Source organism: Trifolium pratense, linkage group LG7, assembly GCF_020283565.1.
Source record: "Trifolium pratense cultivar HEN17-A07 linkage group LG7, ARS_RC_1.1, whole genome shotgun sequence".
Taxonomy (NCBI): domain Eukaryota; kingdom Viridiplantae; phylum Streptophyta; class Magnoliopsida; order Fabales; family Fabaceae; genus Trifolium; species Trifolium pratense.
Genome location: NC_060065.1, coordinates 57,963,972 through 57,978,851, shown reverse-complemented (window position 1 = coordinate 57,978,851; position 14,880 = coordinate 57,963,972). Strand labels below are relative to the sequence as shown.

The 14,880-nt window shown below is 31.4% G+C and overlaps 1 protein-coding gene and 1 long non-coding RNA gene across 5 annotated transcripts; one reads left to right on the top strand and one right to left on the bottom strand.

Annotated features, from left to right (window-relative positions):
* The first annotated feature begins 9,644 nt into the window (after positions 1-9,644).
* LOC123899809 lies at positions 9,645-13,750 on the top strand. 4 transcript variants are annotated; one of them, XM_045951036.1, is made up of 4 exons: positions 9,645-10,795; positions 11,102-11,384; positions 11,785-12,033; positions 12,801-13,750. In XM_045951036.1, exons 2-4 carry the CDS (start codon positions 11,111-11,113, stop codon positions 13,571-13,573), a joined length of 1,296 nt encoding a protein of 431 aa, XP_045806992.1. In that variant the 5' UTR covers positions 9,645-10,795; positions 11,102-11,110; the 3' UTR covers positions 13,574-13,750. The 4 variants fall into 4 exon arrangements, with proteins under 4 accessions (XP_045806992.1, XP_045806993.1, XP_045806995.1 ...); XM_045951037.1 differs by having other exon boundaries at positions 9,662-11,135; positions 11,193-11,384; XM_045951039.1 differs by having other exon boundaries at positions 9,662-11,135.
* A 314-nt stretch (positions 13,751-14,064) lies between these two features.
* LOC123899813 lies at positions 14,065-14,880 on the bottom strand. Its single transcript, XR_006805738.1, has 2 exons — positions 14,762-14,880; positions 14,065-14,557 (listed from the first exon to the last, which is right to left on the bottom strand). It is a non-coding gene; the product is annotated as an uncharacterized LOC123899813 (long non-coding RNA).

The following is a 14,880-nucleotide window of genomic DNA, read 5'->3' as shown; positions in this document are numbered from 1 at the left end:
GTTATTTAATAATTGAATCATTGTTTTTTACTTTTGCAGAATGAACACATTACAGAGACATCTTTTTGTCCTTAAGGGATTGCGTGAACTTCAAAAGATTGCCCAAAGGTTTGAAGATAAGTAATTCACTGTTGCAACAAGTAAAGTATATCTCTAATTAGAAGCTACATGATTATGAAATTATAGTTAAATGTACAAAACACATACCATATGGAAGATTGACAATTTATTGTGGCATTCCCTAATTTCAGTCTGATTATCTACGAAAAATATCTACGAAGATGCTTACAATTGAGACTAGACCTCAAGGCACTATGGCCAACAATCTACCAGGTTACCATTTAAGAGTCTTGGCATGGTGATAGTATTCTGATAGTATTCAACTCGCAGTTGTTTCGTGTCTTTCAAGCATTAGGTATCTAGACTATATATATTGTGACATGCTTTGAAATATATATCATTAAAACTTGTTTTTTCCGATCCTACATGATTCTTGTCCTTTACCTTTAATCTTTATTGCTTTTGAATTATTTATATTATGTAGAACACTCACCAGACAATCTTCTAGTGCTGATTTGATTAAACTTCGTCATTTATTTAAGTTTATTATACCTGATTTTAAAATAAGTTTTGGTTTGGATCAATTGGACGGATAAGAAAGTGGGAAAAAACTGAAATGCTTGTTTTTGTTTATTCAAACTTTTCATTCTGTTGATTTAGTCATGAACTGTGCAACAAAATAAAAAGGTTGAAATTGTTATCAAAATTATTTATATGCGCAAATAAAAATAAAGATAATGATATAGGGAAGAGTGTTATAATGAATTTATTATGTTTGTTACATTGCAAATAATTGTGTTCATTTGATAGTGTGTAATGCATGAGTATCGAGTATGAACGAATATGTTTAAATTAACTAATCCTACTTTGTGTGTTTTGAGTATGAATGAACGAATACATGTAATTTAGCGTTCTATATAGATTCTTTTCCCTATCCTTTGTAGTATACTCTCATGCATCATTGAAATATATGGAGCATTGGTTGCATGTTTGCAGAATTGTTTAGTGGCAAACCATACAATTTTACAACAGGGTGGTGCATGTTTAACAATGTGTTTAGTTGCCTTAGCTTGGTTGTTGTGCATAGTACTCGACCGACTTTATGCATATGGTTGGAGTTAAGTTTTTATTCTTCTCCTTTTTATAAGTAATTTAGTAATCCCTCCGGTTCTATATATGTCTATATAAGAGAAAGAGAAAGTTCACTTTTTAGATTCATTAAGAATCTCATGTATCTAGACCTAAAAGTGAACTTTCTCTTGTATATAGGACTAGAGGGAGTAGTTAAAAAATTTATCTTTTAAAGTAAATAAATGGAGAGTTTTCCATCCGAACTCCATCCAGGACACGTTGGAGTTAAGTTAACCAAATAAAAATGTAAAAAAATATTACTTTTGTCCTTATTTATAAGACTCTGTTTGACAAAAATGTAGTTGACCATAACCGTATATATGGTAGTGGACAATAAATCCTACTATGTAAGGATATGCTATAAATAGGACTATCATGTGCTTTTCAAAAGGAACTTGGAATATAATCTAATTTGAGAGTTTCTATTGTGAGAAATTTTTCTTTGTTCTTGTGATTAGAACATTGTTCTTGAGATAAGAACTTTATAGTGTTGGTTCTACCGGCAGATCGCGGTTAGAGTCGCACTTTCTTTGATAACTTTGGTTCTACCGGCAGGTCGCAGTTAGGGTCAAGTTCCCATTTTCCTTGATAATTTTGGTTCTACCGGCAGGTCGCGATTATGGTCAAGTTCCTCTTTTATCCGTTTTCAAGACGATCCTAAGCAGTCGCTTATTACCTAATATACCCACACGTCAGAGATGGGAGGAGAAAAAATAAACACAGTAGAGGCAAAGCACAAATGGAATGAAGTTGCAGCAGCGGCAACCATATCTGAGGGAGGTGGTTAAACGGTTGTGGTTTGAATTGAAGGATTGGTTGTTACAGGGAAGGCGGGACACAGAAACCAAATATTCCAGTAATATCGTGACACGTGGTTCGTGAAAAGTTTCGCTGTTTTTTTTCTCGCGAGATGTAGCATTTTCCTAGCTATTCATATTTATACTCCAACTGTGGTGCTGTTGCTAAGTATTATATTTTTTATTTAATTTTTTTATAATAATGACAAAAATATAATATTTTTTTACAAAAATAAAAAAAAAAAACATTTAATCCCCACTCACCCACCTACTTTGATCAAAATACACCCACTTCTCTGTACTCTTGGTTTCAATCTACTTTTGGTTTTCTCCTCTAGTTTTCTCTTTCAAGGTATCAGCAAACCAGTTCGTTCTCCCCAAAAATTTGAAAGAAATCATTGTATGCTTTTTGATGGAGAAGCTTGTAGATCTATCATTTCTGTTTCATGGTCGTGGATGTGTTACTATTCCCTTCATCTATTTTTTGTTGATATATCATTTTTCGTATTGTTGAACCTCCATTTTTTCAGATTTTCCTTCTTCCTCCTTTTCTATCCATTTTTGTGAAATATATATATATATATATGGGGGCTGCTAATTTAGACCCAGTTGGGTCTAAATTAGCAAGGTGCACCTTTTGAGTTGGACAAAAATACCCATTTTTTAATTTTTTGGAAGAATAGAGCAACAGGGGCATTTCTGTAATTTTCTGCAATTTTACACGCACCCCCCACTTCTTTTTCCCCCCCCAGGACACGTGTCACGCGATTACAGGACAAAATTCACGCGCGTGCACCACACGCGCCGACAGGCACGCGTGGGTGGAAGGATGGGAGGAGAGAGAAACTTGCTTTTGAAAAAGGCAGCCACGTGTCACGCTATTATTGGGTCTGCGTGATTTTTTTCATTTTATACTTTAAACTCGATTATTTCGTCGTAAATTAATTTTTTATTTTTTAATTTTTATACCAAAATTCATAATTTTTTTTTCTCTACAAATAGAGACTTGGTTTGTTTGATTTGGACACCGAAAAAAAAACGCAATTTTTCACTACTTTAAACTCGATTATTTCGTCGTAAATTAATTTTTAATTTTTTATTTTTTATACCAAAATTCATAATTTTTTTTTCTCTACAAATAGAGACTTGGTTCGTTTGATTTGGACACAGAAAAAAAAAACCCAATTTTTCACTACCTTAATCTCATCAAATAACTAATAATCAACTTACTGAAACCATTTTACCAGCAAAATGGTTTCAGATTACAACTCTCTGAAACCATTCTACCAGATAAATGGTTTCAGAAGCAAACACAATTAATAAATTACTCACTGAAACCATTCTACCAGTAAAATGGTTTCAGAATACAACTATGTGCAACCATTCTACAAGCTAAATGGTTTCAGAAGCAAATAACTAATAATCAACTTACTGAAACCATTCTACCAGCAAAATGGTTTCAGATTACAACTCTCTGAAACCATTGTACCAGATAAATGGTTTCAGAAGCAAACACAATTAATAAATTACTCACTGAAACCATTCTACCAGTAAAATGGTTTCAGAATACAACTATGTGCAACCATTCTACAAGCTAAATGGTTTCAGAAGCAAATAACTAATAATCAACTTACTGAAACCATTTTACCAGCAAAATGGTTTCAGATTACAACTCTCTGAAACCATTCTACCAGATAAATGGTTTCAGAAGCAAAAACAATTAATAAATTACTCACTGAAACCATTCTACCAGTAAAATGGTTTCAGAATACAACTATGTGCAACCATTCTACAAGCTAAATGGTTTCAGAAGCAAATAACTAGTAATCAACTTACTGAAACCATTCTACCAGCAAAATGGTTTCAGATTACAACTCTCTGAAACCATTCTACCATATAAATGGTTTCAGAAGGATTTCGGTGTCCAAATCAAACGAACCAAGTCTCTATTTGTAGGGAATAAAAAATTATGAATTTTGGTATAAAAAATAAAAAATAAAAAATTAATTTACGACGAAATAATCGAGTTTAAAGTAGTGAAAAATTGCGTTTTTTTTTCGGTGTCCAAATCAAACAAACCAAGTCTCTATTTGTAGAGAAAAAAAAATTATGAATTTTGGTATAAAAAATAAAAAATAAAAAATTAATTTACGACGAAATAATCGAGTTTAAAGTACTGAAAAATTGCGTTTTTTTTTCGGTGTCCAAATCAAACAAACCAAGTCTCTATTTGTAGAGAAAAAAAAATTATGAATTTTGGTATAAAAATTAAAAAATAAAAAATTAATTTACGACGAAATAATCGAGTTTAAAGCATAAAATGGAAAAAATCACGCAGACCCATTCATATGCTGACACGTGGCTGCCTTTTTCAAAAGTAAAATTTTCTCTCTCCAGCTTATAATCTAGTGTGGCGCAGACAAGATGGTAGGATGATCTGGGCTGTCTGATCAATCAGACAGCCTTAATGAGATCACATCTTGGCTGTCTGATGGAAATCAACGGTCTGTAACCATGGTCCTTCCGTACGCGCGCGACACTGGATCCACGTCTATTAATTTTTAAGAAGGTGGGGGCGCGTGTCAGTATTTTTTTTTTTATGTAAAATTACAGAAATGCCCCTGTTGCTCTATTCTTTCAAAAATTAAAAGAATGGGTATTTTGGTCCAATTGAAAAGGTGCACCTTGCTAACTTAGACCTAACTAGGGTCTAAGTTAGAAAACCCCTATATATATATATATATATATATATATATATATATATATATATATATATATATATATATATATATATATATATATATATATATATATCTGAAATTTCTATTTATAAGAGTTATTATTGTTGTAGAAGAATCGTATGTTTGTGAAATTTTATGATTTTATTATATCTTTTATTTTTTTTTTTTGTATTGAACGAGTGAGACTATATTGTTTATTTTGCAAGTATATATATAAATTTTGATGTTCAATTTATTCTATTTTAACACTTCATCATAGTCATTGTATAGTGACCATTCTAAAGTCAACTCTCTTTCTCATCCTTATTTCTTCATTTCTTTCCCTTTTAATATTCAATATTTATTTTCTTCTTAGCATTCTTATTCTCTAATTAGAACATCGACCCGTGCGGTGCACGGGTCTGATTAACCGTAAGATATATAATGATTAAATAAGATATGATAATTCCAATAATGTAAAGTATATGAAAAAAGTTGAGTAATATTAAACGATAGTTCAACCATAATTTTGGATAAATATTCATACAAAGAAAATTATGTTATATTACGGAAGACTTCCTTATAGACCACATTTGAAGTCTTAGTCGTATTTTCACCGTCGTCATCGTTGATCAATATTTTTAATCTTTTTCTAGAAGTAACTCTTGAAATTGCAACATACAACTGACCATATAAAAACACCGGCGACAGAAGATATATCCCAACATGCTTTAAAGATTGTCTCTGACTCTTATTAATAGTCATCACAAAAGAAATCATTATAGGAAATTATCTCCGTTGAAATTTAAAAGGAATTCTCACGTCAGATGGTATCAGAGAAAATCTTGGTATGAAAACCTGATCACCAATATTACTTTCTGAAATAATTTTTCCTTCAAGAGCACGTTTTTCCAATCTCGTAATAATAAGTCTTGTTCCATTGCATAATCCTAATTTTTTATTCAAATTCCTTAATAGCATAATTAGAACTCCAACTTTAAGTCTCAACTTGTGATTTGGAAGTCCCGACGTAGAAATCGTGTTCAAAAATTCGGGAGTATGAACATCATCCACTGTTTGACTGTCTACATTTTGTGTGAGTGAAGTATCATAACTCAAATATGTTTTTTCTTCACCAGGAATCAAATCCAACATATAATCATTTTTATTGTGTCGACTATTGAATTTTTAGAACCTAGTATAACTCTATTTTGAAAAAGTTGGGGATATGTGCTATCAACGATAGAAGCAAGATGATCAATATTTAGAGGAATATACAAAACCTTGAATGTGATATTCTACCGCCAGGTATAAGCAATGCAGCGATCCCACTTGAGGCAACTGTTAAAACTATTTCACCTTTTGAGCGTAATGTGGTTGACATGGCCCTCCAGATAAATGTCTTCCCTGTACCACCATAACCATAAAGAAAAAACACATCAGGTTTGTTTTCGTTAACTCTTGTCATGATTGTTGAAAACTTGTCAACATTTAGAGAAATACAAAACCTTGAATGTGATGTTCTACCGCAAGGTATAAGCAATGCAGCGATCCCACTTGAGACAATTGTTAAAACTATCTCACCTTTTGAGCGTAATGCAGTTGACATGGCCATCCAGATAAATGTCTTCCCTGTACCGCAATAACCATAAAGAAAAAACTCACCATGTTTGTTTTCGTTAACTCTTGTCATGATTGTGTCGTATACTTTACGTTGCTCTGAAGTCATAGTTGACATCAATCTAACATGTTCCTCAGCTAATGATTGTCTGTTATAATTCAATTCTTCGTGTATTAAACTATTTTGTATATCAGGAACTAATGATGTGTCTGCTCTAAGCATTGGAGGATAATCTTTTAAACTCTTCCCACAACTACGTAACATCATCTCAATATATGCTAGTGCATATTGTATCAATTGATCATCGGTTAATATTAAATCTACAATGTTAAAATCAAAATAATGAATGTGATTAGTGACAAGACTATGGTTGTGTTTGGTTGTATTGCAAAAAAAAAACTGATTTAGCAGAATTGAGTTTGATAGATTTGATTTTGGTTAAAAGTGAGTTAAACATAATTAATTTATGTTTTTTTTTTTGAAAACAAACATAATTAATTTATGTTTGGATACATTAACGTAAAAATAAAGGGTATTTATAAAAAATATCAATTTTTTTTTTTTGACAAAATTCTTTTTTCAATTTTAAAAAACTACAATTTAATAAACTGCATAATAAATAATTTAAAAAGTGATATAATCAAGGTTACATAATGAAATTGAAATGTGAAAGATATTTTTTTTTTAATGTATTTCAATATTGTTGAAGGTGTTATAGTATGAGAATATATATATATATATATATATATATATATATATATATATATATATATATATATATATATATATATATATATATATATATATATATATATATATATATATATATATATATATATATATATATATATATATAACTTTCCAAATAACACGTGATAATAACTTTTCAAATCTCACATGATAATTATTCTCTAAAGTTATGATCCGGTAGAAAAAAAATCATTGATCAGGAAAGACATAAAAATATTTCGTGATGAATAATATAGTCAACAATAATTTATGGTGCTTATCAATTATTGCACATAATTTTAATCACAATTGGTATATTTGTCATAATGGTTGGAAATATTGTCATGCATTGAAGGGTTGTGAGTTTGAATCCTAATCAAGACAAAATTGTATTATTTTTTTAATAAAAATTGCCTCATAAAATGGAGGGAAAACTGGAAAAACAAATTAGGGTTGCTTGTGTATACAAGCTTATAATATAAAAGATCTGTGATATTTTTGTAGTGGGACTTTGTATGATATTTACGAAACACTACAAATAAATTGTTTGAAATGCAAATACAAATATAATTGATATTGTTAATATTTTTAATTAAGTTTTATTGTTAATATTATGTCGATAACATCAATTGTTTCAATTTTTTTTACTGCATTTTTTGTTTCAATTATTAATTTACTATTTATACAAATAATTTTTTGACGCTTTGTTATAAAACAACGCATAATGCCCGTGCATCACACGAGTAAAACGTCTGGTAATACTTCTTCAAAAAAAACGTCTAGTATTATAATAAAGTTAATTAGTATCAAACTTACTAAATTATCCTAAATATTCCAAATAATTATTTTAATATTTTTGTAAAAAAAAACTTCTAATTTTTTATTAAAAATATACACGAGACCATTATTTGTCACTAAAACATAAAAAATTGAATAAATAAGTCTACAAGAAATAATTAACACAATAATTACACTTATATTTTAACAATATTATATAACAAATTTTTAAATATTTAATTTAAAATAAATTTTCTACTGAAAAATTCAAATATTGAATAAAAATCAATGGACCCGTGCGAATGCACGAGTCTTTAAACTAGTATATATATATATATATATATATATATATATATAATGGATGTGTAACAATAAGACGCACAAAAATTATTGATCATATTTATAATGTTGAGTTTGAACACTAAAAATAAAATAAAAAATAAATCGGCCTGACCCGAAAGCTCGACCATCCGTACCAGGCCGGACTCTGGTACTAATTTTGATAGTTTTTTTTATCCGGGTTGCTCGTTTTGACTGATCTAGTTTAAACATAGTAGTAATTTAATTTGTTTGAAAACATTTATGGTAAGAAAATGAAATTACAATAATCTCCTTCTCAATTTAGATTTTTTTAATTGTACACGTTTTTAATGAAATGATTAAATGCATAGATATCCTTCCTTTTTGGTATGATGATGATGAAGATGATGATGATAACAAAAAAACAGTAGAGAATGTATTATAAAAAATGGTAAATAATTTGACCCAGTATGATTGAGGGAACAGAATAGAGTACTACTACTGCTACAGTTGAATGTGCGTGAGTGCGTCTACAAGAATGAATAAAAGAAATGACTCAAATGAGAAAGTGTGAAAGTAGAATAGAAAAGGACAAATGATTTGGTAACTAAAAAGTACTAAAATAAGAAACCGACGCGTATTGACTGTAGATGGGAATTGGGAATAGAACGGTACATAAAAGAAGTACGTTGAATGTAATATTACTAAATTAGTACTAGTACTAATAAGAAGTTGGATTTGTATGTGTTAATGTTATGCAGTGCTTGATAGCTTGTTATGTGAGAGAGAAATACTCCCTCCGGTCTCATATATAAGAAACAAAAAAAAAAAATTAGAAAGTCTCAAATATAAGAAAAAGTTACTACAATCATTATATTTATTATGAATATTCCAATTTTACCCTTAGTTTTACTTTTCCAATACTTTTCCTACAAGTCAATAATCATGACTTTTTAGGTTTCCAAGACTTTGCTAAGGGTAAAATTGGAAATGACACATTTTTTCTAAACTTTATCCACTTTCCTTAAAAAGTGTGAATTTTTTTTTTGTTTCCTATATATGAGACCGGAGGGAGTATATATAAAAAGATGAAGTTGATAAGAGACATGAATGTGTGCCTATGTGGTATTCATGTGAGAGAGAGAGTTGAATAGTCTCATCACGTGATTAAACTAAATAATATTAGTTATATATTCATAATTAAACTAAATAATTAGTAGTATTAACGGAATATTGTGTTTTAGTTGAAATGAGTTATAATTTTAATTTTAATTATATTTTAATTTAATAATTTTAAGTCTTTTTTTTTTTTTGAAGGAATTACTAATATTTAAGTCATTAACCATAATAATGTGATTTTTTTTTGACAAACATAATAATGTGATTTATTAACCATCAATTTCAGAAAACAAGTTTTGGCACAAAGGCCACGACCAAGGCCCATGTAGATAAAAAAACACGAAGGCCCATAAACAAGTCTTATAAATAGGCTTTCAAGTATATCACAACAACTCATCTATTTAGTTTCACTTCTGCGCTTTGGTTTTCTTAGTCAGATATATGTTTCTCAAAGGCTCTTTAATTTCTAATCGGAATACTTTATGGATAAATTTTATTGTGAAGATGTGTAATTTCTCCTTTTTTTTTTTGTTTTGTTTTTCTCCTTTTTTGTTTTGTCACTGAGATTGTGAATTATTTTTTCGCCGATCTATGATTTTACATATAAGTTTTTCAAAGGCTCTTTCTCTTAATTTTCTAAGGGTTACCTCTACTCTTTAATTTCTCAAAGGATAACTTTACGTATCTATTTTGTTGTGAAGATCTGAATTTATTTTTTGTTTGGATCGAGATGATATGTATACCTGTTATTTATTTCATTTATTTTTTGTACGGATCTATATATTTTTTTTGTGATTTGAACAATTTTAGCGTAACAAAAGCTATCGATTATTTTGTATGTTGACATGTAGTATTGCTATGTTCTTGAGATTGTTCATATATTGATTGATGAATTTCATCTAGATCTCTTAGTGTTACTTTGACATGTTATTAGTTTGACTGTTTGAGGATCCATTTGAGTTTGTATTTAGACTTAATTTTTTTATATCAATTAATTTTGTCATGTTCGCTTGATGAATTTTATCTGGATCTCCAAGTGTTGCTTAGACATATTTGTTTCTCTAAGTTCTCTACTCTTTAATTTCTTAAAGAAAAAGTACCCCACACACCATGTGATATGCACGTTGCCATGAACAAATGAGTGTGCTGTCAATTGTATATACTAGTGGTGTTAATATTAAAACGCGGCCCAATAAATTGAGCCATTTATAATTTCTGGATCTCTAATGGTCGGTCTGGTTGTATGGAATGGAAGGAAAGAAAATTATGGAAACCAATGAATGAACTAATATTACTTTATAGTCATTGATTTTCATAATTTTATTTCCTCGCATTTTCATTTTCATAGAACCAATGGACCATAAGGGTTGTTTCGACATCTTAAGCTAATATTATTCTGAATATCTATATTTTTTTTTTTGGCTTTCGCACCGGTTCCGACCCACCAAAGGTGGACGACTAATCCAGCTCGTGCGTAGAGGCATGCGCACTGGCCAAGCGTTATATCTATATTTGTTCTCTAAGTCCTCTACTCTGAATCTGTAATTTTTTATCGTTGACCTTTATTTATTTATTTATCTATTTTTTGAAAATGATATTTAAATACACAATACCATAATATGCACTTGGGGCAATGAACAAATGAGTGTGTAGTATTACCCTTTTATCTATTTATTCAAGTGTCAATAGCACAGTTAGAGTGTCAATATGCACTTGAGCCCGTTTATATTGTTTACAAAAATATTGTATACGAATCCCTAATTCCCCTTTCAGAAATTGAGTTCGTTTGTCCAGATTTGATCAACCCTAATTCCACAATCACTTCTTTGTTCTTTTTGAAATTCAAGGAAGAAACTATGGAAGGTTTGAATGCTATGGAAGGTTCGAATCCATCACTTTTAGAGGAAGAAACTATGGAAGATTTGAATGCTATGGAAGGTTCGAATCCATCACTTTTAGAGGAAGACTATGCACCCTCAATGAAACCGTGGATTCGGATTCAACATCCTTTGCCTTTGAAAGATGATGTTCCTATGGATGATGAAGGTCTTGAGCCTTTTCCTATGATCTCAAAGAATCCGCCGATTTCGAATCCAATGCTGTTGGCAGCTGTTAATGCTATCGTTGAAGGTACATTTGTTGTTTTAGCATTTATAACACTTTATTCTTGCACTTAGGGTTAGAGATCGCATGATGCTAAATTAATTCCCAATCCCCAATTCCCGTTTATATTGTTTTCAGAAATATTGTATACGAATCCCTAATTCCCCTTTCAGAAATTGAGTCCGTTTATCCAGATTGATCAATATTATATATGAAACCCTAATTCCCCAATCACTTCTTTGTTCTTTTGAAATTCGAGGAAGAAACTATGGAAGGTTTTTAGAGGAAGACTATAACACTTTATTCTTGCACTTAGGGTTAGAGATCGTATGATTCTAAATTAATTCTTGTACTTTGTATTTATAACACTTTATTCTTTTACTTAGGGTTAGCATTTATAACACTTTATTCTTGAATGCTATGGAAGGTTCGAATCCATCACTTTTAGAGGAAGAAACTATGGAAGATTTGAATGCTATGGAAGGTTCGAATCCATCACTTTTAGAGGAAGACTATGCACCCTCAATGAAACCGTGGATTCGGATTCAACATCCTTTGCCTTTGAAAGATGATGTTCCTATGGATGATGAAGGCCTTGAGCCTTTTCCTATGATCTCAAAGAATCCGCCGATTTCGAATCCAATGCTGTTGGCAGCTGTTAATGCTATCGTTGAAGGTACATTTGTTGTTTTAGCATTTATAACACTTTATTCTTGCACTTAGGGTTAGAGATCGCATGATGCTAAATTAATTCCCAATCCCCAATTCCCGTTTATATTGTTTTCAGAAATATTGTATACGAATCCCTAATTCCCCTTTCAGAAATTGAGTCCGTTTATCCAGATTGATCAATATTATATATGAAACCCTAATTCCCCAATCACTTCTTTGTTCTTTTGAAATTCGAGGAAGAAACTATGGAAGGTTTTTAGAGGAAGACTATAACACTTTATTCTTGCACTTAGGGTTAGAGATCGTATGATTCTAAATTAATTCTTGTACTTTGTATTTATAACACTTTATTCTTTTACTTAGGGTTAGCATTTATAACACTTTATTCTTGGCCTTGGCTATTTAATTTCTAGGAAAATGCTAACCGGGGCATTTGTTAAGGTAACTAAAGATAGTATTATTATCTTGAAACTTGTGAAGTCAACGTCTTAAAAGTTTAAATTTTTGTTTTTTTATGCAATTTTTTCTTTTCTTTCCCTTTTTAGTTCCTTAACAAGTGCCCCAGGGGCACTAGTTAGCATGATCCTAATTTCTAATAGATTACTTTTGGATAAGATCAATTTTATTTGAAGATCTGTAATAACTCCTTTTGTTAGTTTGTTTGTTTTGTCCTGAGATTGTGAATAATTTATGTAGGTCTATGATTTTACAACAAGTTTTTCAGTTTTTGCCACAAACTCTTAATGCTTTTTTTTGTATTATTTTTTCCAGAGTTCAATGCACAACTTAACGATGCACAACTTAACGATGCACAACTTAACGATGCACAACTTAACGACGGATGGTTTTCTGATGAGTGCAATGCACTTTATTACCGATACTTTAGGCATCAGGGTCACTTTATTGCGATTAAGAATTGCATTGAGCTGTCTAACCGTAGTGTTGAAGAATGTATGTTCAAAATATTTGAAGACCACAATTTTTGTGTTGCACAGATTAGTGAGCCTCCTTGGGAACAAATTGATGAGCTCTTGGATATCCAGATTGTGGAACCAACTGGCCATCATGGTTTAATGTTGAACGGAGGAGGATGGCCAGCACTTGATATTGCTGCTGCTGCAGCCGCCCTCGAGGGAGGCGGTCTAGCTGATGCTCTTGCTGCCGCCTTTGTTCATTTTCTTGCTGATAGTCATATCAGTGGTTTTGTTCGTGCTGGTCTTGATCATGCTGTGGTGATATATAGTGGCTACATGGGTCCTTTTAATGCTGTTGCTGAGGGAGCTGCTGTTGCTGTTGCTGATGGAGCGGCTGTTGCTGTTGCTGATGGAGCAGCTGTTGCTGTTGCTGAGGGAGCAGCTGTTGCTGTTGCTGAGGTAGCGGCTAATTCTGTTGCTGAGGTAGCGGCTGATTCTGTTGCTGAGGGAGCGGGTCCTGCTGCCGAGGGAGCTGAGGGACATGATGCTTCTAGTCTTGCATGCTATGTTGCTGTCTTTTCTGCAGCTGCGGTTGCTTTAGGGTTTCTCTTGTTCAAAAAGAAGAACTAGTTGTTGGTGCTGCATAGGTTTATTTTTATAGTTTTCTGAGATATTGTGTCATTCTTTGAAATATCATTAGTACTTGTTTTTCCTTTCCTACATGATAATGTAGTTCTGAACTATGGTAAGAATGCTGCTTCTGGAGGTCATATACAAGATGAATATGATCAAGGATATTTTCTACCATCCTTTTCACCTGCCATTTTTAGAGTAGCTTTACAAATTTTATAATTATATGAAGCTTAACAAGTGGTTCATCAATGATGTCTGAATACAGGTTAGTCAAAAAATATGTTTCAATTCAACGACTTGTGCAAATGCATGGGTTTTAAACTAGTTGTCTATAATAAGTTATTAACTAGAGTCAATAGATGCTCACTATGTTTAAATATGTCTAAAATCATTAATTCTGTTGCGATAAACTAAAATGTCCTATATGTGATATTAAAAAAAAAGAGTCCTATATGTTTACTTTTTTTTATGGGCAAAACATTAAAGACTACCATCAATCTTTAGATATACATTCTTATATGTTTACTTTGAGCATAGCCTTAACATACAATGATATAAGAGAGAAATGTAATATAAATCCCTTTAAAAGAGAGGAGGAATATTAATGAGACCATAAAAAGAAGAGGAATACAAATCATACGCATTTTAAAGCTTGCAATATCCTTGTCTGAGTGTTGTGTGAATGCCCCATGGATTTGTCAAGGTCTGCTCAGTTTTTCAGAATGGCATTAAAAATTCTGACCTCTATATTTCATTGATACACTATTATAACATGCATAATGAAGGGAACTAAGTAACTAATAATCCCGGATTCAATGCCAGTTTGAAAAATACAAAAACCGCATATGAAAGCCAAAGCACTAAAGACTAGGGATATCTATGCTGAGTTGGTCTTAAAATCACACTGCTGCAGCCGTGGGGAGCATGAGATTCAACCGACTTCAGTATCTCTTCGCCTAATTGTTTGCATCCTACCAGCTTCTGCATTATTAACACGCAGTCCAAACATCAAGTTTATGCAGAAAAATATAGCCAATACACATTTAATGTACTCGTTAAGAGAATAGTCATTATTCTTTGTTGACTAGTGATTGAGATCATCTCTGATATGAGTTGTTTATAGAGTTCTTAAACTTAAAATAGGTTATTAAATAGTATCACAATCAGAACAAGATAAATGCTTACTGTTCCGGCAGAATATATGTCAGCAGTTCGAAATCCCCTGTTCAGTGTCTCGAGAACTGCACTCTATTCTTTCAGCAGCCTCTACTTCTCCAAGGCCATATTTCAAAAGCATAGCAGCA